The sequence below is a fragment of the Loxodonta africana genome, chromosome 16 (genome assembly GCF_030014295.1).
Source record: "Loxodonta africana isolate mLoxAfr1 chromosome 16, mLoxAfr1.hap2, whole genome shotgun sequence".
In the NCBI taxonomy this organism is placed as follows: domain Eukaryota; kingdom Metazoa; phylum Chordata; class Mammalia; order Proboscidea; family Elephantidae; genus Loxodonta; species Loxodonta africana.
Window position 1 is genome coordinate 41,751,290 of NC_087357.1, and position 23,702 is coordinate 41,774,991.

General features: G+C 36.3%; 1 protein-coding gene across 3 annotated transcripts in view; it reads right to left on the minus strand.

Annotated features, from left to right (window-relative positions):
* The window catches only part of EXOC6 (exocyst complex component 6), a 243,138-nt gene that overhangs the window by 38,699 nt on the left and 180,737 nt on the right, over window positions 1-23,702 (minus strand). For all 3 annotated transcript variants that reach the window (XM_023546920.2, XM_023546921.2, XM_003409007.4), the window contains 2 exons: window positions 20,893-21,034; window positions 596-669 (listed from right to left, as the gene is read on the minus strand). In XM_023546920.2, coding sequence (XP_023402688.2) covers window positions 596-669; window positions 20,893-21,034 — 216 coding nt within the window. The remainder of the gene's footprint in view (window positions 1-595; window positions 670-20,892; window positions 21,035-23,702) is intronic.

Sequence of the window (23,702 nt, forward strand, 5' to 3'; positions counted from 1 at the left end):
ATGAATAGAAGAGATAAAAAATCATCATATTTGTTTTAAACTTGGGGTTATGTGACCAGAAAGGGATCATATAAATACTTTCAAATACTAGTTTTATCCCTTTATCTGGAGGCATACAAAAAATTCATAAGTAGCATTCTTATCACTGATGAAATTTTAAGCACAGGGCTCCTTTCTGGTTGTAGTAATTTACGTATAACTTAGGTTCTGACATTAACGTGATTACCAATTTTCATATATGACCATGAAATCATTACAAAATAATATAAACTTTCATATATGACCATGAAATCATTACAAAGTAATATAAACTTTAAGTGTCATTAAACCAAAGTACAAAGTTATCGTTTAGTTATGTCTTTAGCAGGTAATGACTAAATTAAATATTCACCGATGAGATTGAGCCATGAAGTTGAGAGGATGACTAGATTTAAGTTCAGAGAGAAGTGTCAAATACATAGTTATCAAGGAAACATTTTTTTTTTAAAAGAGAGGTTGTTTCAAGGCAAACAAGAATTCTTACAGCTTTAAAAGGGAAAAAAAAAAGGGGAAGAGGTACAAGGCAATAAATGAAAAGCACATTATTATATCTTACTTGTCTGAGATCAATGAATGCTAGCTGCAGGGTATCCCCCTGGAATCCTGGCACAGGCTCAGAGCTGGCAAACACTATTTCAAAAAGAAAAGAATAAAAAAATTAAACAAGATGGCAAAATATACAAAGATTAACCACTAAATTAATTTCCACTCATTACAAATGTATTATAATATTTACACTTAACCATTTCAGAGGAAGACTGTGTATAATCATCGATTTCTACTATTGAGAACATTCTCCACACCCATTACCACAAATATTCTAATAATTTTAAATTTCTAATCTGCCATTTAATCACCGTAATCCTTAATTACAATAAATTTAGAAGGGTTATCCTACATAAAGTTCAAGAGTAGTAATACACTTCAATCAAGGAAGGTTTTCTGACTCTTTTTAGCCTCAGGTGAACGATTACACAAGCATTTTGAAACTATACCAATTCCATGGCTGTCAACATACTTCTAAGCATCTGCTTTGTTACATACAGCATATGCTCTGTAAAAATCCCACTTCTAGCCAACAGCAATAAAAGGCAGACACCAAGGAAAGAAGTCAGCTTTACATGCAGACAAGAAGTAAAATGTTTTAAGGCAGCAAAATCAGGATGATGCAGGAATGTCTGTTCATGCCTTTTAATAATTGTTTTGTTTTGTTTTTTTTTTAATAAAGGAATCCTGGCTCTTCTTTAACAGCTAAAAAGATATCTTGTTTTTTTCCTTTCGAAAGATCTTTTCCAACAATTTTTTCTGGCTTTTAAAAATTTTAATACTTTTAATATAATTTGTTTAGTAAGCTGAGGACAATTCCAATATTAGTTATTTTGAAGACAAAAGACTTCTAGTTTATAAAAAAGACTATCCTTTTACCTGCAAGCGTCTCTGATAAGAATAAAAAAGCCTGCAATCGTTCTCCCTCCTCACTGATACCCTACTTTTCTTAGAGAACATTACAAGTTTTCCATTTGTGAATTTATCTGAACCAATATTTTAGAAGGCATTTAAATTTTCAGCTGATATAGTTCTTGGGATAACGAAAATAATTCTTAAGTTTATTCTGTGGGAAATATAGTTTAGAAAGGCTCAAAATCAACAATTAAAAACAATAAATATCTAAAATCCTTGCAGAGCTTAATTTATCTGGCATCTCTGTGGAATGAAGAGGTCTAAGTAAGTTTTTGTCATTACTGTTGCTTTTAAGATAACGGTAATTTTTGCTTAAGCATCAAAAAAAATTTTTTTAAGTCTAAGCATAAAAAAACTATTGAAGTGAAATTCGCATAACATAAAATTAACTATTTTAAAGTGAACAATTCAGTGGCATTTAGTACAGCGACAATGTTGTGCAACCAAACTTCTATCTAGTTCCGAATCATTCCCATTGTTCCAAAGTAAAATCTCTTACCTCTTAAGCAGTTTCTCCCTCCCCCCAGCCCCTGGCAACAACCAATCTGTATTTGTCTGTATGGATTTATCTAATTCTGTATATTTCATGTAAATGGCATCATATAATATGTAGCCTTTTGTGTCTGGATTCTCTCACTTAGCTTAATGTTTTAGAGGTTCATCCACACGTCATCCACATTGCAGTATGTATCAGTACTTCACTTCTTTTTATGGCTGAGTGATAGTCACCATAAACCACAATTTGTTTATCCAATCATTCCCTACTGATGGCCATCTGAGCTATTTTCGCCTTGGTTATCATGAATAGTTCTGATATAAATATGAGTGTACTTGTTTGAGTTCTGTTTTCAATTCCTTTGGGTATATATACCTAGGAGTGGAATCGTGGAGTTATATGGTAATTCTACACTTAACTTTTTAAGAAACTGTCAAACTATTTTCCAGAGTGGCAATCTTAAGCATTTTTTGATGTAATTCTAAAATGTATCATACACTTCCCTTGTTTTTTTTTTTTTAATTTAAAGAGTATGCTAAATATTTAAATCTACTTCTGTGGGTCATCATTAAGAACACTTTTTATTCTATACAATACAGTAAAATTCCCAGGAGACCCTATGGTACTTAGAGCTGTTTTCTGTTACATTGTAGTTGTTGTTAGATGCCATCAAGTCACTTCTGACTCACAGTAACCCTCTGTACAAAAGAACAAAACACTGCCTCGTTTCTACGCCATCCTCTCAATCGTTGCTATGTTTCAGTCCACTGTAGCAGCCACTGTGCCAATCCATCTCGTTGAGCAATCTTCCTCTTTTTTGCTGACCCTCTACTTTACCAAGCACGATGTCCCTCCCTCTCCAGAGACTGGTTCTTCCTGATAACACATCCCAAGTACGTGAGATGAAGTCTTGCCATCCTCGCTTTTAAGGAGTATACTGGCTGCACTTCTTCCAAGATAGACTTATTTGTTCTTCTAGCAGTCCATGCATATTCAGTATTCTTCGCCAACACCATAATTCAAAGACAACAATTCTTCTGTTACGTTAAGTAGCTCTAATGCTGTGCTGTTTGAGTCTTGTGTCTAGCTTTTGTAACTGTTCTGCCTTCTCTTTTGCAGTTTTAACAAATTCTTACTACCTGCTCTCTCACTCATTGCTCTTATTAGTATATTATCTTTAATCTTCTTGTGCTAGTAATCCAGCTAATCAATTATCAGAATTATGTCTAAAATAAGAGCAAACAGAGCCTGAGCAAGGGCTTCTCTCACAAGTAAGGTACATGGGTTTTATAAATGCCTTTGAATATACGTACCTTTTGAGTATGAGTAACCTTTTGGTTGTTTAAAGTGCACATTTTTCTCACCCTTATTTCTGGGTTCTCTGCTAGGTACTAAATATCTAATCAAACTTACATACCTTTCTCAGGTCCCTATTTCTGGAAAACCAAGATTTAGCGAGCAAATCTACTGCATTTTTTATTATTTAGTATAACTTACATCACCGTCTCTTCACATAATCTTCACACAGTGGCATCTCTACACCCCCTAACAGATAACTGAGCTTTGTTTATCTAGTATTATCAGATCTTAATTGAAAAATGGTAAGCAAAATTTTAGTAGTCTGTTAAAAGTAGTGGTGTTTTCTAATTTAAAAAATAATTTTCTGAAGATCATTCAGCACTTTGTTGGCTTTTTTGGCCACAGTCTCAGGCTAATGTCTCCAAGTAACAACTCAGCAGGAATCCTTAGTGGTCTCCAAGCAGGGCTGTTAAATGTTAGTTCAACTTCTACCATTACCATGTATATATACACATCTAAACCAAAAATCCACTGCCGTTGCGTCAATTCCGACTCATAGTGACCCTGTAGGACAGAGTAGAACTGTACCACAGGGTTTCCAAAGTTGTAATCTTTACAGAAGCGGACTGCCTCGTCGTTCTCCCTGAGAGTGGCTGGTGGGTTCCAACCACTGACCTTGTGTTTAGCAGCTGAGTGCTTAGCCACTGAGCCCCCAAACCAAACAAAACAAACCTGTTGCTGTCGAGTCAATTCTGACTCACGGCGATCCTATAGGACAGAGGAGATCTGCCCCCATAGGGTTTCCAAGGAACAGCTGGTGGATTCAAACTGCCCACCTTTTGGCTAGCAGCCATAGCTCTTAACCACTGTGCAACCAGAGGTCCATTACTGAGCCACCAGGGCTCCCTTATATACACATAAAGCGTATAAAAAAGACTGCCTATAATGCTGGACAATGAACAAGGAAGACCAAAGAAGAACTGATCCCTTTGAATTATGGTCTCCTGGTGCTGGGTCTCCGCCCATCACTTCTTATTGCCTTCAGTGTTACTGCTCTCTGCCTTCTACTTCCAGGAGCTTCTCAGCGCAGGGAGCCTAGGTCAAAGGATGTGCTGGCTCCTGGCTATCCTTCCTTGGTGGTGGTGGTATCTTATCTCTCCCATGTCTGGAGTGGCTCATTTCAATCCCCTTGGTGGGATACAATTACCATATCTCACAGTCCTACCCAATCACTTGGGTGGGAGTTACAAGACCAAGTCTAGAAAAAAAGCCACATAAAAGTGATCCACTGCACTGCAATACAAAATTACCTGTACTTCCCTGCATATAGCGTAGTCTCTTTCCACAGTACCTTTGATCCTTCTGCCCAGAGCATCCTTCCTCTTCTTTTCCACCTGGATAACTCTGACTTATCCCTCAATTCAATCATCATCTTCTGCGGGAACACTTCAATTCTCCCTCCTGGTTGGGTTAGGTCCTTCCTCTGTACTCTCATTGCACTTCCTGTGCATATCCTAACTTTAGAACTTATTTTGCTATCTTATAATTATTTGCCTAGCTGGGCTCCCATCAGACCATGAACTCCCCAAGGGTAGGGACTATGCTTTCATGTCTACATCCCTGTCACCTAGCACAATGCTTGATACACAGTGAGTATTCAGTGACTTTCCGAAGTGAATGAATGAAACCTAAACAAATAAATAAGGGAATGTTACCATCTCTTGGTAATGTATACATTATCTAACTTGATTGCCTCTAGAATGGCACTGTCCCACAGAACTGTTTCTGCAATAATGGAAATAAATGCTTCATATCTGTGCTGTTTACAATAGAGTAACCAGTAGGTATGTTTGGCTACTGAGCACTTGAAATGTGGCCAGTAAACTGAGGAAATGAATTTTTAGTTAATTTAAACTTAATAGCCACATGTGGCTGCTGGACAGTGCAAGTCTAGAACATTCTGCGTGCTTACAACTACTTAGTGCATTTATTTCAAAGGAATTGGGGGTGAGTGAGAATACATCATAATGTCTTCTTTAAGAAAAACTGTGAGCTCTTCACTAAACAACAAGTGCCTAGAAAGTAGAGATAATTTCTTTTGGCTTTACATCCCCCAAGCATAGCATACAGCAATCAATAAATGTGCTAAATGAATTAATAAATAGTAATACAAAAAATTCATTTCTATTAATATTGTCTACTGGTCCCAATGGGGACATGGTGGTTTAGAGGTAGAATTCTCACCTCCCATGCAGGAGACCTGGGTTTGATTTCTGACCAATGCACCTCATGCGTAGCCACCACCCAACTGTCAGTGAAAACTTGCGAGTTGCTATGATGCTGAACAGGTTTCAGGGGAACTTCTAGACTAAGATGAACTAAGAAGAAAGGTCTGGCAAAGTACTTTTGAAAATCAGCCAGTGAAAACCCTACAGATGACAATGGTCTGATCTGCAACCGGTCATGTGAATGATGCAGGACCTGGCAGCGTTTTATTTTGTTGTGCATGGCGCTGCCCTGTGCTGGGGGCTGACTCAACAGCAGCTAACAACAACAGTCCCAATAATTCTTGAGGTGGATTTTAATCTTTGAAGTTTTTAAAGAATTGGGGGCTAATCTTTGGAATTCCTTAAAGTATCTTCTTTAAATTCTTTCTTGGCTTGTCCAGGTTCTCATTTTATATATAATTTGTTATATTTTAAGATTTTCCTCCCTTAGGTCATCTTTTTATATTTTTAAAATAATGCCTACTTCCTTATTATTATATCTTTGTGCTTCTTATTTAGCCATGCCATTAAGGGTCACACAACTCTCTCTCTCTCTCTCTAATCCTGGTCTTCTAATACCAAGAAAATCAAGCCAAACCCATTGCTGCCAAGTTGATTTCAACTCATAGCAACCCTACATGACAAGGTAGAACTGCCCCATTGGGTTTCCAAGGTGTGGCTCGTGGATTTGAATTGCCAACTTTTTGGTTAGCAGCTCATCTCTTAACCACTCTAATAATATATTTAAAAATACATTAAAAAAACCTTTCTAAAGGTATTTTTTTTTTGAAGCAGGCTATTCTAAATCTTTGTTTTCTAAATGTTTCCAATTTGACCATTTCGTTTATAAAAACAAAATAACTTCATGATGTACCAATTTCCTCTTATTTTCTGCTAGAGTATTGAACTTAATAATAAATTATTCCAAGTTTTAAATACTTTAAGAGAAAGATTAGAGAGAAAGATAGTCTGATTTCATTGAGAATGTCTATTATAACAATATAGTAAAACTGCTGTTTCAGCCTGTTATGGATTTGATATATTTTTTTTTTTCTCCAAAATATCTGTCAACTTGGTTAGGTCATGATTCCCAGTATTGTGTGACTGTCTACCATTTTGTCATCTGATGTGATTTTCCTATGTGTTGTAAATTCCATCTCTAGGAAGTTAACGAGATGGGATTAGCAGCAGTTATGCAGACTCAATCTACAAAATTAACCTACAATTTAAGCCAATCTCTTTTGAGATATAAAAGAGAGAAGCTAGCAGAGAGACAGGGGGGACCTCATATCGCCAAGAAAGCAGTGCTGGGAGCAGAGCGCATCCTTTAGACCTGGGATCCCTGTGCTAAGAAGCTCCCCGACAGGGGAAGGTTGATTTCTTTCCTGTAGAGCTGACAGAGAGAGAAACCCTTCCCCTGGAGCTGGCACCTTGAATTCAGACTTCTAGCCTCCTAGACCGTGACAGCATAAAATTCTCTTTGTTAAAGCCATCCACTTGTGGTATTTCTGTTATAGCACCACTAGATAACTAACGCACAGCCTAAGTGGGGAGAAGATGAGCCTGAATTAATTTAGATGAAACTGAAAACAAAAAAACATGCTGCGTAAGCTGTGATTATAGTAACAAAAATTTGCCTTCCAAATTGGCAATCCATATAGTTTTAAGAGAATAAATAAAGAATATCTATAGGTAAAAACATGAGTTATTTGTATACATACATATATAAAACTTTTTTTTTTTTTTAGTGGGAAAACAGGCCCTTTCTGCCCTCAGGATCTATACACAGATATACAGAGTTTGGCAATTGGGAAAGGAAAATTACTAAGAAGTCAAGTCGTAAGTACTTATCCTGGCATGAAAATATAAAACCTGCCCTGAAATCAAACACAGAGGGAATAAGTCCTTAAGTAATCTTGTCCTAGGCAGACAGTTATCTTTCCTGTAAAGGAGGGAACGTGAATAATTTGAGCAACAGCTAAACAGAGCAGGTAGAACAATCGCGGGGTGAGGAAAGAAGAAGAAAGTATGTCCAGAGTCAGAGTAAATAGACCAAAAGTTTGACCAAAGATTGAATGGGAGGGTGAGGAGGTTAGGGAAAATCTCAAACCTTGCTTATGGATAACAGAACAAAACAAAACCTGTTGCTGTCGAGTCACTTTCGACTCAGTGACTCTATAGCACAGAGGGAGAACTGCCCCATAGGGTTTCCAAGGAGTGGCTGGTGGATGTGAACTGTCAAACTTTTGGTCAGCAGTTGAGCTCTTTAACCACTGTGCCACTAGGGCTCTGTGGATAACAGCAGGTTTATATAATTTTGTAACTAAATAAAATTACTGAATATGAATACCATCAGTTTGCATATCGAAGAGATTTCCTATAATTCCATTCCTTGCTAGATCTGAAGTAGCTAGGTGGAACTCAAATTTTGGCTATGTAAAGTATCCTGTGTGAACCAGACATGTCATTAGAGTGAACGACTAAGTGCACCATCTGGTGGTTATTCTGGTGGCTGCAAGAAGAACTTCATGCCTGGGAAGTCAGGAGTCTTAGATTTAGAATTCTCGGTTCTTAGACCCATACTCTGTTACATGTGGTGGGCAGCAGTGGGATGCAGGCCTCCAGGACCACTGCCTCTCTATATTCATCCCCCACTATTATGTAAAGTTGTATTAGTCCTCTCCCTTTCCTGAGTTTAGACACTGGCAAAGTACCCTCAATCTGATAGTTAAAAAAAAAAAAGAACAAATTCAGATATCCAATTAGTATAACAGCATCCAGTTTATTTTTAAAAAAGACATTAAAACATTCTTCTCATACCATCTACATGATTTCCCTAAACCCTTTTATTTTGCAGTATAGGTCTTTTTTCAGGCTAGAATTAGAAGCCCTGAGGTCACAGCCACACACACACACACACACAAAACCTGTTAAGAGGCTTTATCTTTTTCTTTTTGAGGTGGGGACAGCTTTATCCAAAATGAAGACAGACCAAGGTCACCAGTGAAATAGGTGCCAGTACTCTCAGTGGGCAGCTTTTCTGATGCCTATAAGGAAAAATCTTATGATTTGATAACCTCATTTGTGTATCTGTAGGATATAGAATGTATGAGAAAGTACACTCTAGGTCTATTATGGAGTAGGGTCTTTCTGATTGCCTAATGCTCTGGAAATATTCTGTTTTTTCAGTGATATGCAGCATTTCTGAGACATCCTTGTAGCAATTTGTTTAGAGGACATTTTTATCTTTTCTTCTACACACTCACATTTGTGAAGTACCTATACTGAGGCCCAATACATAACAAGTATAAAACAAAATACATACATTTAGAACATCAGCCTCATGCCAACCTTGACCAATGCTCCTCCAACTAAGAAAACAACTTCTCTTGAACTTAAACAAAATCTATAAATAGAATTAAAGGTTCAAGGCAGCTTTCAGCAGGGCTACACTTGCAATGCCAATGTGTGCATTCCTGGGTGTGTTCTTAACTTTCTCCAACCACATAGCTAACTAGCATTCTGGTTATGTCAAGTTAACCGAAAGTATCCACTTCATTCACGTATAGACCCTATTTTCACTCTACAATTTTTTTTTTTTTAAATCTGAATTAGGTCTATTTCTTATATTTTCTCACAGTATGACGTATTTTTATTTTATAGAATTTAACTATTTATAGTTATATTTATTAGGGAGGTTATTTGTTTAATGACTGCCTCCCCACTGGGCTTAAACCCCAAGAGGGTAAGGACCTTTTCTGTTTTATCACTGTATCCCTTAAATGCACGCACAAAGTAGGCATGAATGAGTTAGTTAATAAATGTATGACTCCAGAGCCCCACACTCTTCATTGCCCTAACATTTTACTGCCTTTGAATCTTAGAGCTAGGACATATCTTGGAAATTATCAATTCCAAGTCCACTACTTTACAGGAAAAACTGAGGCCTCTCGACAGCTGATGGTTTGTCCAAGGCCCCTTGCCCAAGCTAGAGGCAGAACCAGGACCGCAACCAAAGTCTCAACGCCTGAAATGTGCTCAGATCACCTAATGACTGATTTGAAAGGACTTAAGAAACATTCTGTATCAGTCTGTATGATTCTACATTGCTGAACCTAGCCATCTTATCAAGTTTGACCTCCAAAAAAACCAAACCAAACCCACCGCCATCAAGTCGATTCTGACTCAAAGAGACCCTACAAGACAGAGTAGAACTGCCCCCTAAGTTTCCAAGGAGCACCTGATGGACTCGAACTGTCGACCTTTTGGTTACAGAGGTAGCTCTTAATCACTACACCACCTGTGTGGGTTTCCAAGTTTGACCTCCAAAAAACCAAAACAAACCCAGTGCTGTTGAGTCGATTCTGACTCATAGCAACCCTATAGGACAGGGTAGAACTGCCCCATAGAGTTTTCAAAGAGCGCCTGGCGGATTCGAACTGCCAACCCTTTGGTTGGCAGCCGTAGCACCTAACCACTACGCCACCAGGGTTTCCAAGTTTGACCTAGTATAGGTTAAAAAAGTAGAAAAACAGGAAAAGATTCAAAGAAAAATGACAAAAAAGGGAGTGAAAATAACCCACAAGGAAACATTAAAGAAAACATGGCTGTTCAGCTTAGAACAGATCAAGTTAAAGAGTAATTTAAACTCAGTCATCATATAGATGAAGGATTTTTATAAAGGAAATAATCATCAGTAATATTGACACTAGGAAGTTAAATGATCTTGAGTTAAAGTACAGCGGTATCAGCTGGTCATAAGAACTTTTGGTAAAAATGGTAGGAGAACTCCAGAAGAGATTAATGTAGACTTTTATTATGGAGACTTCTTGCTTTGTTAATTTATTCAACAGAGACGTTTGTAGATCTTTTACTGTGGGTGTGGCATTCTGCAGGTGATCAGCATTTTCAACTCTTCTGTGTTGAGCTGAATTAACTATCTCCCCCGGGCGGTTAAGTCCCTTCTCTTTTCTCTCTTTCCTTCCTCTTCCCCCTCCTTCTCTGATACTGCTGTACTGTAACTCAAAACTATTTAACTTCTTTTTTAAAAAAAATTTTACTGGGTTTTAGGTGAACGTTTATAGTGCAAACTAGTTTCTCATTCAAAAATTTATACACAAATTGTTTTGTGACATTGGTTGCAATCTCCACAATGTGTCAGCACTCTCCCCCTTTCCCTTTCCACCCTGGGTTCCCTGTGTCCATCCATCCAGGTTTCCTGTCCCTTCCTGCTTTCTTGTCTTTGTTTATTTTATAGGCCTGTCAACTCTTTGGCTGAAAGGTAGACTTCTGGAGCTGCTTCAGTTCTGGGTTAGCAGGCTGTAGTTTTGGGCATTCCTCCAGTCTCCGTCAGACCAGTAAGTCTAGTTTTTTTGTGAATTTGCATTTTGTTCTACATTTTTCTCCTGCTGTGTCCAGGACTCTGTTGTGATCCCTGTCAGAGTGGTCAGTGGTGATAGCCAGGCACCATCTAGTTGCTATGGGCTCAGGCTGATGGAGGCTGTGGTTCACGTGGTCCATTAGTCCTTTGGACTGATGTTTTCCTTGTGTCTTTGGTTTTCTTCATTCTCCTTTGTTCTAAATACGATGGGGCCAATAAATGTATTTTCTTTTTTTTTTTTAATTGTGCTTTAAGTGAAAGTTTATAATTCAAGTGAGTTTCTCATACAAAAACTTACACATACATTGTTATGTGACCCTAGTTGCTCTCCCTATAATATGACAGCACACTCCTCCACTCCACACTGTATTTCCCGTGTCCATTCAACCAGCTCCTGTCCCTCTCTCAAGGCTATTTAGCTTCTTGATGTTAACCACAGGATGCATTCTCTAGGTCTCTTCCACTGTGTGAGTCTCTGATTCTAACCATTCAGCACTATCAAATTGTACCTTTACTCATTCACTAATTTTATGTATTCCCTTTTTGTTTCCTTCTCTTCACTTTCACTGCCCAAGGTCAAGCTTTTTTTCTATTTTTCACATGAAAAAGTTCAATCGTCTTCTAGTAGGTCTGCCTGTTTTTAGTCTCTCCCTCATTGCAGTTCAATTTCCACATGACACCAGACTTAATTTTCTATGACACAGATACCATCACGCCACTGTCTTAATTAAAATGCTTCAGGATCTCCACTGCTTAAAAAATAAAGTTAAAGCATTCTGGAGTCTAATTTTTTTCAGCCACATCTTTTAATACTCTCATGATTATGCTGAAATAATACAAAACTGTTTGAAGATTCCCTATGCAATCTTTCATCACAATGCTTTCACCTATGCTATTCCTTCTCAGAATGCCTGTTCTTGCTTTTCTGCTTCATGAAATCTTATTCACCTTTAAGGCCCAAACCAAATTTCACTTCTACTGTAAAGTCAATCTTCTCAACCTCATGATATGTAAAATTAATTGCACCTTCTCTTCGTGTTATATATACTTGTAAAAAGAATTTATTATATTCTACTGTAGTTATTTAAGTATCTGTCTCCTACACAGGCAAACAGACTATGAGATCCCTGAAGTCCAATTCATCTTTGATGTCCCAGGGTGTAACATGTAATAGGCTCTCATTAAATATGTGAACGAATCTTCCAATAAATGAGTTAACTTTACATGGAGAAAAACTGTGTTTCATAATTACTGAAATTTTAGCTCATGATAGTTTACGTGTGTTACTACTCACAAAGAATGCCAGGGAAAAGGGCATCACTACACTATCAGGAAAAACAAGTGATCACATAGATGGATCAGTGCTAGTTCATCATCAGAAAAACAAAAATTAAAAGATGGATGAGATATATAAGAATGTCAGGAACTAAACTATTTCCAACTTTTCATCTCCCCTACTTCAGCTGGATGTGCTATTTGTCTCTACCTGAAAATTGACATTCTGAGATCTAAGGAAATATGTATAATTTTTTTTTTTTTTTGAGGAAGCACCGTACCATTTTCCATAGTGGTTGTACCATTTTACATTCCCACCAATGGTATATGAGAGTTCCAATCTTCCCACAGCTTCTCCAGCATTTGTTGTTTTCTGTTTTTTTGATCAGTGCCATTATTACCAGTATGAGATGGTATCTCCCTGTAGTTTTGATTTGCATCTCTCCAATAGCTAATGACTGAAAGCGCCTCTTCATGTATTTGCTGGCTGCCTGGATGTCCTCTTTGGTGAAGTGCCTGGTCATGTCTTTTGCCCATTTTTTAACTGGGTTGTTTGTCTTTTTGTTGTTGAGTTATTGAAGTTTTCCACAAATTTTTGAGATTAGATCCTTGTCAGATATGCCGTAGCCAGTATTTTTTCCCAGTCTGCACATTCTCATTTGGGAAAGTCTTTTGATGAACATTAAGTATTTGATTTTCAGGAAGTTCTGACTGTCCAGTTTATCGTCTGTTGTTTGTGCTTTTTTAGTTATGTTTGACAGTCTATTTGTGCCATAGATTAGGCATTGTTGCACTAATACCAGGATACTTTGACTACCGTGGCTGTTATCGTAGGTTCTCAGGCAAGGGAGTGTGAGGCCTCCTACTTTGTTCTTCTTTTAATTCTTTACTTTTCTGGGGCCTTTTTCCTTTCCATTTGAAGTTGGTGATTAAGTTTTCCATCTCGTTAAAGAATGTGGTTGGAATTTGGATCTGGATTGCATTATACCTGTAAGTTGCTTTGGGTAGACTGTCATTTTCACAGTGTTAAGTCTTCCTATCCATGAGCATGTATGTTTTTCCATTCATGCACGTCTCTTTTGGTTTCTTGCAGTAGAGTTTTTTGGTTTTCTTTGTATGTCTTTTATGTCCCTAGTTAGGTTTATTCCCAGGTATTTACTCTTTTGGTGGGCTATTGTAAGTGGTATTTTTTTCCTGATTTCCTATTTGGAGTTCTTTTGGTTAGTGTAGATGAAGCCGACTAATTTTTAAATGTTAATCTTCTACCCTGCCACTTTGCTAAATCCTTCCATTGGTTCCAGTAGCTTTCTTATAGAGTTTCTGGGGTATCCTATGCATAAAATAAGATCATGTCATCTGCAAATAGGGGTAAGTTACTTCTTCATTACCAATTTGGATTTCTTTTATTTCCTTATCTTGCCTTACTGCCCTAGCTAGGGCTTCCAGTACAATATTGAATAAAAGTGGTAATAAAGGGCATTCTTGTCCAGTTCCCATTTTCAGTGGGAATGCTTTCAGTCTCTCTCCATTGAGAATAATGTTGACTGTTGGTTTTGCATATATTCCCTTAATTAGGAGCCCTAGGTGGCAAAGTGATTAAGAGCTTGGGTGCTAACCAAAAGACTGGCAGTTCAAATCCACCAGCCGCTCCTTGGAAACCCTATGGGGCAGTTCTACTCGGTCCTATAGGGTGGCTATGAGTTGGAATAGACTTGACGGTAACTTTTTTTTTTTAATGGCCTTTAATTATGTTTAGGAATTTCCCTTTGATTCCTATTTTGCTGAGAGTTTTTATCAAGAATGGGTGTTCGACTTTATCAAATTCCTTTTCTGCATTAAGTGAGATGATCATGTTATTCTTTTCCTTTGTTTTATTCATGTGGTGAATTACATTGATTGATTTTGTAGTGTTAAAAGCCATTCTTGCATACGTGGTATGAATCCCATTTGGATGTGGTGTACTATTTTGTTGATATGCTGTTGAATTCTGTTGGTTAAGATTTTGTTGAGAGTTTTTACTTCTATATTCATGAGAGATATTGGTCTATAATTTTCTTTTTTAGTGGTGTCTTTGCCTGGCTTTGGTATCAAGGTTATGTTGGCTTCAGAAGAATTCAGGAGTATTCCTTCCTTTTCCATGTTCTGGAATAGTTTGAGTAGAATAGGTATCAAGTCTTCTCTGAATGTTGGGTAGAATTCTCCAGTGAAGCTGTCTGGGCCAGGGCTTCTTTGTTGTTGCTGGGAGGTTTTTTTTATGATCTCTTCAATTTCTTCTTTTGTTCCCACCAAAAAACCCAGTGCAAATCTTCTACTTTAGTTTGTTAGTTTAGGTAGACAGTGTGTTTCTAGAAATGTGTAAATTTCTTCTAGGTTTTCTCATTTGTTTGTGTACAGTTTTTCACAGTATTCTGTTATGATTCTTTTTATCTCAGTTGGTTCTGTTGTAATGTTACCTATTTCATTTCTTATTTTGGTTATTTGCATCTTCTCTATCTTTTCTTTTGTCAATTTGGCCAGTGGTTTGTCTATTTTATTCATCCTCTCAAAGAACCAACTTCTAGTCTTGTTGATTCTTTCTACTGTTTTTCTGTTTCATTTATTTCTTTTCTAATCCTGGGTATTTCCTTTCTTGTGACTGTGGGTTTCTTTTGCTGCTCTTTTTCAATTTGTTCACATTGTGTAACATTTTTATAAAGTAATGAGGATGGAAAAAAACATTTTGCTTTCTGATCAAGCCAAATAAAAGAAAAATCTCACTCGGAACAAAGGCCATTCTTGACGCTCATATTCCATGCTTGTCACTCAAACTCACCTCCTATTGCTTAAAATCTTTGACTGAAGCTCCCTTTCCTGAGCTGCCCAGGATCTCTGGTAGTTTCGCAGTTTTCAGTATGAGTTCCTGATCCCTGCAACCTGACTTCCTTGGACTCTGGATCTTTTGCTAGCGCACGTCAGACCACTAGTCTTGTTGATCCCAATAAAGAGTCACAGGCTATTAAGTAATGGTTTCTGAGCCTCTTGAAGAGAAAGTGATTACTATGAGCCAATATGGGTTTATTAAGAACCAGTCAGAGTAGTATTATTTTCCTCTTTGGAAGAGTAAACAGACTGGTAGATGAGGAAAATTCAAATGGTCATTATTATCTTTATATGCCAACAAGGCATCTGACAAGGCTTTTTATAACTTTAAGCAAAACATCAAAATATGAATTAGATTCAATTAGGGAATTAATAATTATAAAACCTTACCCATAGGATTCTGAATACACCTACTCCTCACTTATCAACTATCTTCTTGTTATGATGTGACATTCTGCATTTATGACAACAGTAAAAAAATCTATCCCACTATTTTGTACATTAATGATGTACGTCTGGCAGTAATGAACACCGAAGTGTGAGGCAAGAGTAACACTGGCTGTGATGGTTAAGGTTATCTGTCAACTTGGCTGGGCCATGATTCTCAATGGTTTGGCAGCTTTGTAATGATGTAATTTGACAGTTATGTAATGACATTATTTGGCATATACATAACGTTGCAATTTAGCAGTTATGCAATGGTGTAATTTGGCTGTTATCCAATGATGCAGACATCCTCTATTTTGTGGTCTGATGTGGTCATCTTCCATTTTCACATAATGTTAATTTTTGCATAACAACCTGGTCTTTGGAATCTAACCATGTTGATAAGTGAGGAGTTGGTGATTACAACTTATTGATTTAAGTCAATATTATGGAGAGGTTCATGTAATATGGTGGTTCTCAAACTTTATCATGTATCAGAATCTCCTGAACAGTCTATTCAAACATAGGCTGCAGGGTCCCACACCTAGAATTCCTGATTTGGCAGGTGGAGCCCAAGAATTTGCATTTCTAACAAGTTCCCAGGTGATACTGTTGCTGCTGATCTGGGAACTGTATTTTGAGACCCACTGAGGTACTGGATCTCAGGATATTGACATCAGGTTTTGTTCAACATTTTGCTAATGACTTTGTTAAATGTGCAGAAGGCATAATTACAAATATGCAGATTATATCAAATTTTGATATAAAAAGATATCAAATAAGCTAACATTATGGCACAAATCTTAAAACAAAATTTAATGAAAAACGGGGCTTAGCCATCACAGAAAAGGAAAGACACAGAGACTTCAGAACCCTGTAGTTTCCATAATTCAAGAGCATACTCTGGCCACTGAAAAAGGTAATTGGGCTTTACTAGTAAAGTATAGGCTATGGAATAATGTATTTGATAGAAACAACTACATATTATACTGGTTCCCCCACACCTGGGTGTTTCTGTATTCAACTCTGGGTATCAAACATTAAACTGAAGGTAGTCAAATCAGTTTGTTCAAAGAGCAATATGGATTCTAAGTAGTGCTAAAATCACATCACATGAGAATAAGAGGAACTGTTGATATCTGGCCTTAAGAAGATTCAGAGGGATATAAAAGCAATTTGCATATAACTGGATAAGAGATGAAGATTTGGATTTTTCTGTATGGCCATAAGCAGAACTGCCACATCCAGTTGTCAGACTGCTCACTACACGAGTGCCCACTTGAGGAGAGGAAGGGAGAGAGTGAGGGCTGAAACTCGATTCACATTTCACTTGCCAAGTCATGTGCCTTGGTGAGAGTTAAGTCCAGATGGAAGAAGGGTCACCTTTTCTAACTCATATAAAGGGTACGATTTTGTATGGCTTTTTTCTTTTAGTGGGAACACTCTTTCTAATTTGCATACAGGTACAATATAAATTAGTGGTGACTCTGGCCCTAATATAGAACCAGATCCATTAAAAGAAGTTTAGAGAGAAATCTATTTCAGCTCAATGTAAGAAACTGGTAGAGCTATGCATTGTATGGAATAGCTAGACAATTACTTCGTAGTTGCCAAGTAGAAGTGTGTGTGTGTGTGTGTGTGTATTACCACGTGGTTGGAGAAACACAATGATCTTTTTGTTGTTGTTGTTGTTGTCATAGATTTTTTATCAAGATGGTATTTGCATAGCAAAAACAAGGAAGAGGGGAAACAACCAAATGCCCAATGTTGGGGACTAGATATATAAACTATGGCATATTCTATCATAGCATAGCCTATTAAGACATCCTTAAAGGTATTATTTTTTAAATATAATTTTATTTATTTTGTTGTTGAGAATATACACAGCAAAACATACACCAACTCAGGAGTTTTTACATGTACCACCTAGAGACACTGATTATATTCTTTGAGTTGTGCAACTATTCTCACTCTCCTTTTCTGAGTTGTTCCTCCCCTGTTAACATAAATTCACTGTCCCCTAGGTTTCTATCTACCCTTTTGAGTTGCTGTTGTCAATTTGATCCCATATAGGTAGTTCTTAACAGAGCATAATGCTCAAGGCAGACATTTTTTACTAGTTAAGCTAAACTACTGCTTGGTTTTAAGAAGACTTCAGGGGATATTTTTGGTTTAAGGTTAAAGATTATCTTAGGGCAACAATTTCAGGGTTCATTCAACCTTCATGGCTCCAGGAAGTCTGGAGTCCATGAAAATTTTGAAATTCTGTTCTACATTTTCTCCCTTTTGATGAAGATTCTTCTATAGAATCTTTGATCAAAATACTCAGGAATGGTAGCTGGTCACCATCCAGTTCTTCTGGTCTTATGGCAAAAGAGGCAGTTGTTCATGGAGGCAATTAGCCACACATTTCATATCCTCCTCCTATTCCTGACTCTCCTTCTTCTGTTGTTCCAGGCGAATAGAGACCAATTGTTATGCCTTGGGAGGATCCATACAAGCTTTTAAGACCCCAGGCACTACACATCAAGCCAGGAGGTAGAACAGAAGTACCGAACATGTTATTAAGCCAATTAGTTGGGATGTCCCATGAAACCATGACCCTAAACCTCCAAACCAAGGAACCAAATCCCATGAGGTTTGGTTGTACATAAGCAGCCTCAGCAGCTACTCTTTTTTTTTTTTTTTGTCATTGTTGTAAATACAAATATCACATAACTTTCGCCAATTCAGTTTTTTACAGGTGCACAACTTATTGACAGCAATTACAATAATCAGCTGTGCAGCCCTACCCTTAATCAACATAATAATTTCCATCATCGTTAACACCCTCTTTTCCCCCCACCTGCCCCTTGTAACCACTAATAAACTTTGTTTTCTATACATTTGCCTTTTTTTGTCTTTTTATATAAGTGAGGTCATACAATATTTGTCCTTCTGTGATTTGCTGATTTCACTCGGCATAATATCTTCCAGCTCCATAAACACAATGATCTTTTAGTTTCTAGGATTACATCTAAACTACCTATCTTCTCTTTCATATCCCAGTTGACTCCCATGGTTTCCAGACCCCTTCTCTTCACAAATTTACCAAGCATTTTAGCCTTGCTCCTACCTAGCAGAGGTCCTCTTCCTGTCTCCCTTTCTTCTCCTTTTCCTGCCCCAATACATAGAAAGCATACATATTTGCACTGATATAAAAAATAAGCTTTTCCTTAAAAAAATTGCCTTTTATAAAACAAAAACACTACTTTAAATAGGAAGAAAACTTATTTTAAAATTCTCTTAACATATTCATTAGAGAAAGTTGTTTCATTTATAAATGATTTATGTATCAATTACTCAAAGTCAAGAGTTTGGAAGTAGATAATTTTTTTGCACCTGTTCATTATCTATTCTTAACCATTTAACATAAAAAGATATCTTTTGGAAAAGGGAACATTTAGCACCAGAGGTAGTGAAATAAACATGAAAAAGTAGTCAGTCAATTTACAATTGTTCAGTGAGCACTGAATGCATGATACATAATACTATATTAAGAAGCAGAACAAACCACAGGCAAAATCCTAAAAGAAGCTAAGCTGCCTTCTATGGTTTGTCTTTGAGGCCTTGCCTCTCCTTTTCCATATCTATAGTGCCAGAACCTTAGCCCCCATCTGGTCAAGGTTTAACCCTCTCACACTTGATCCCAGCCCTCCTTAACTGAGTTACATTTTATACATAGTACTTTTTTCGGTCTCTTCTGAGAGATTAGCCCTTTAAGAAAACACCAGCATTTCAAAAAGAACCTTTAGTAACTTTGCCTAAAAAAAAAACCCACTGCTGTCAAGTGATTCCGACTCATAGCTGCCCTATAGGACAGAGCAGAACTGCCCCACGCAGTTTCCAAGGAGCACCTGGGAGATTTGAACTGCTGACCTTTGTAACTAGTGGTGGAAACTGTTCTGTGGCAGGATATAGAGGCAAAGATTTTGGGTTATACGTGCCCTTTCCTTAACTATAGTTAGGGCTATCCCTTCATGAAAAGATAAGAGAACAGAGAAAATCTAGACGCCTAAAGTTGCCTGACCAAACAGTAACTTCCATCTTCGAACAATATGTCTGAGAATACACAACCAAATGCCACAGGTTCAACAAACCACCTAATTTATTTTGAAGCCACAATGAAGATGTAACAATACAAAATGTCTCCAGGAATATTTATGTAAGATATTTATATAAGCAATATCATACTGAAATGATCTCATAAGACAATTTTATTTTTTTAAGGAAATACGTAGATTTTTAAAAACTTTGGATTTTTCTTCATGTGATAGACAATTGACCTTGATCAATAAGCCTACACAATTATTTTCTTTAATATTAATTATGTCTTTCCTAGCAGAATAACTTACACATAGTAGGCACACAAATAAAACTTGATATTTATTGGGGGAAGAAACCAAAAACCTGTCACTCCTGGTCCAGCTGCAAGTGACTGACATTTAATTATTCAAATGTCTTTCACACAAAATGTATTATTTCAAAATTTGCCTCACATGAATATTTTACAATCCTTCCTGTGTTCTACTGATTTTCAATTTATCACAAGTGGTTCCTGACTAACTGAATTGTTAAATACTCTATTTACTGGTTCGGGTAGAACTGCCAACCAAGGATTTCTATCGTTTAATCAGTACATGGTTCATTTGAAAGAAATGCATGAAAGTTGCTCACATACACTCATGTCCTGTACTTAATGAGCCAGAATTTAGGAGTTGATAAAACCCATATCCAGAATCACATATAACAAAGCTAATAACCGAATCATCTATCCAGTTTTGAAGCTGACTGGCTAGTGTCAAAATTAGATTATAGACTCTGGCTAGCCTCATTACCTAAAAAAAATTAAATGAAAAACAATGATAAAGGCAAAGGCTTAAGAAATTCTTTGAGGAAGAGAAACAAAAAAATCAGAATATAAAAGAAGCTTCATTTGGAATACAGGGTCCTAAGATTATCCTTCTAGCAAATACCTAAAAAGTTGCTTACAGGGAGAGTAAATATGAAGGACACACTTAGAATGACTTCATCCATTTATGACAAATATTACGAGAATCTTCACAAGAAAGCATGAATAACCAAAGGAAGGAATAACGGGAAAAATGCTTTTTTAACTATCTCAATCAGGAGTGCCACTTCAGTACCTCTCTCTAGAGGCTCTAGATGTGAGCTGAGATACTTTTTCCCTCCTGGAAGGAGGTTGGCAGCTGCTGCTGCTGCTGCTGCTGCTAAGGCTGCTGAAAGTTTAGGCCCCTTCCTTCCTTTCTGAGCTATCCTACTATATGCCAACTTTTCACATAATTAAAATATAATTTCTAGAAAAGCATGAGATTGTATGGGGTACTTACATTCACACTGTATGACATCTAAGTTAAATTGCTGAACAGCTCCCATGCTTATCTGTTTTAACTCACTGTCCAGTAGCATCTGCATTAAGGATGTTGACAGATGCTGGCAGGCTGACATGCAAGCTGTCTGGGCAACTTTCCCCTGTTTAAAACAAACAACCAAACCAAAAAACAAATAAACAAACACAGAAATACATCACATGATATCAGAAAAATTATACTTCTGGTATTCCTTTTGTTGCTTTTTTATACAATAATGATTATTGACCTTTCTGTTTCTATATTCTGAGTGGTGATGCCTTTATCATAGGACTTAAAATGAATATTCTTGTTCACTTAGCCTTCCCAGGACATAAATATCATTAAAACTCTAATTACACAAAGGAAAATAAATACAAGCTAAAACTATTATCATTTCAGATCTCTCACAATGGCTCAAGTATTTAAAATGCATATTAAAATATGACATTTCTGACATATAATAGCTGGCATAGTGCCAGAACATTATATCCATATAATGCTTTTTAAGCTCTCCTTTATATAATTAACCAAGCCAGAAGAAGGGAAGCTAACAAACAGCATCATTTAAGTTATAATTATTTAAACTGCAAAAATTCAAAACACATCTTGAGTGATAAGTCCCTATCTCTAATTAGGACATTAAATTATAGCAGAGTTTCAATAATGAAAAAAAAAAAGGCTTGCCTATCTATGACTTCAAAACCATCTACCGATCTGCATTTAGTTTTAGAAATTAGGTTTTATAATCATCTGACAATGTAAAAATATGTAGTTCAGTAAAATACAAAGATTGTGATTTTCTTTCACTATATACAATACCATTATATTTTCAACTACAATAAGTTCTTAAAACTTGACACAAATGTTCACTGATACCTTTAAACTGTTAAAAAATGACAAAAATGTTTAGCCTCTAGATCACACAGTTGAATCACAATATTCCATCATTTTTACCAGAAACTGTTCAACAGGCTTTGCATTTCAATTAGAAGTTTAAAATAACATATAATAAAAACTCTTAGGTAAAGTTTTCCAGCGTAATACTGCCCCTAGTATGACTATTTTCAACGGACAATTATATGATTTGTTAATGGCTTAACTCCTTTACAGGATTCAAAAATCCATGATTTTGGAAGATGTGCCATATTTTGCCTCATTTGCATTAACAAATTGTTACCTAGTGATATTTGGTAAATATGTTTTTTTCCTACTTATCATAAAGGCCAATAAAGCTATAAAATCATGAAAAAAAAATCTTCCAAACATAAATGTTACAATATATTGGTGCAAAACATTTACAAAGAATTAATGTGTTCAGAAGGTAAGAAAACAAATATATTTTCAAGATGTTTACTAGAATAAAATTTGTTCTTTAAATTACACATTGAAAGTCAGGCTAGAAACATGGAACTTTTGTGAATGAGTCTTTGGCATTTAGACACTATGCACAATGAAAAACTACATATCTGAATTGGAACGTCAATTTCTCAATCAAAAACTTTAAGAGATAAAAGGCAATGCAAACAATATATTTGACAGATACTGATGAACTGCCAAAAAGGAATGCAACAAACAATGCAAAACTCAGCATGCTTCAAGATCCCAAAACCAAGAGGAATTAGTCTGGGAGACACGCAGCTCCATTCCTCAAGCAGAAAAATAACAATATGAATGGGGTGGGGGGAGGCAGAAAAAGGAGAAATCAATAGCATGTCATTTAATTACAATGCAATAGGCTTGAGAATACTTAATGGAAATGTCATTTTGACCTAATGGAAAAACTAGTGCATTTTAATTTAATGTACTTCTCCATCAAATCAGCTCCATGTCCTATTTATGATGTCATTCCCAAATGTACAAACTGCAAAAGCAGATTAAAACAATTGCCAAGAAAAATTCACTATTAAATTTATTTCATAAGCAAAGATACTGTACATATAAGTGGTATTATTTTAAAAGAAACTTAAAATTGAACACAGGCTTAGATGCTACAAATGACTACGTATGAATAGCACTGGAACTGAAAATGATGGTAAGAGAACATAGGCTACTCCACAAATCTGCTGGAAATAGGTAATGAAAACATACAAACACACACATGAATTCAGCTCTTTATTTACATGACATATGTAATAATAAAATCCTAATATTAAATTTCTTTTGACTTAAAAAAAATAGGCATTACTAAATACAGGCTTATTGTTCTCAAAGATAGAAGTTTAAAATATTTATAAAATACTCCATAAATCTTCAGATAAAGTAAATTCTTCCTTTTCACAGCTCAGAATTTAATACTGAAAGTTCAGATTCTTTAAATTTTTAAAAAGTTATTCTATAAGATATTTCTACACATTAAAAAAATGTCTACTACTTAACTATAGAATGTGTACAAATATTCTTAAATTTCATCTACTACTCGTTTTTAGACGGAAATTTAATGCTCCAAAAATCTGCACTCCCAAAAATATCTTCGGCAGTTCATTTCTGATGCTTGTAGCCCTTGGCTAACTGTGGTATAACCAAAACACCCTTTTGAACGCTATTGCTGATGTTCTTAATAAATTATATTTTCTAGAATAAAAAAAAAGTAAGTACTTTTATAATTACCTTTAAAAACTAGCCCTTTCATTAGAGATGCTCTGGCTTTTAATGTTTTAACAAACGTAGCCAAAATAATTAAGTGATGCAATTGAGAAAACAGCACAATTTCATAAATTTCAAACATTTAGAAATTTCTGCTGCCCTCATCCTAAAAATTAATTGCAACTATTATTAACATTTTTTTCTCT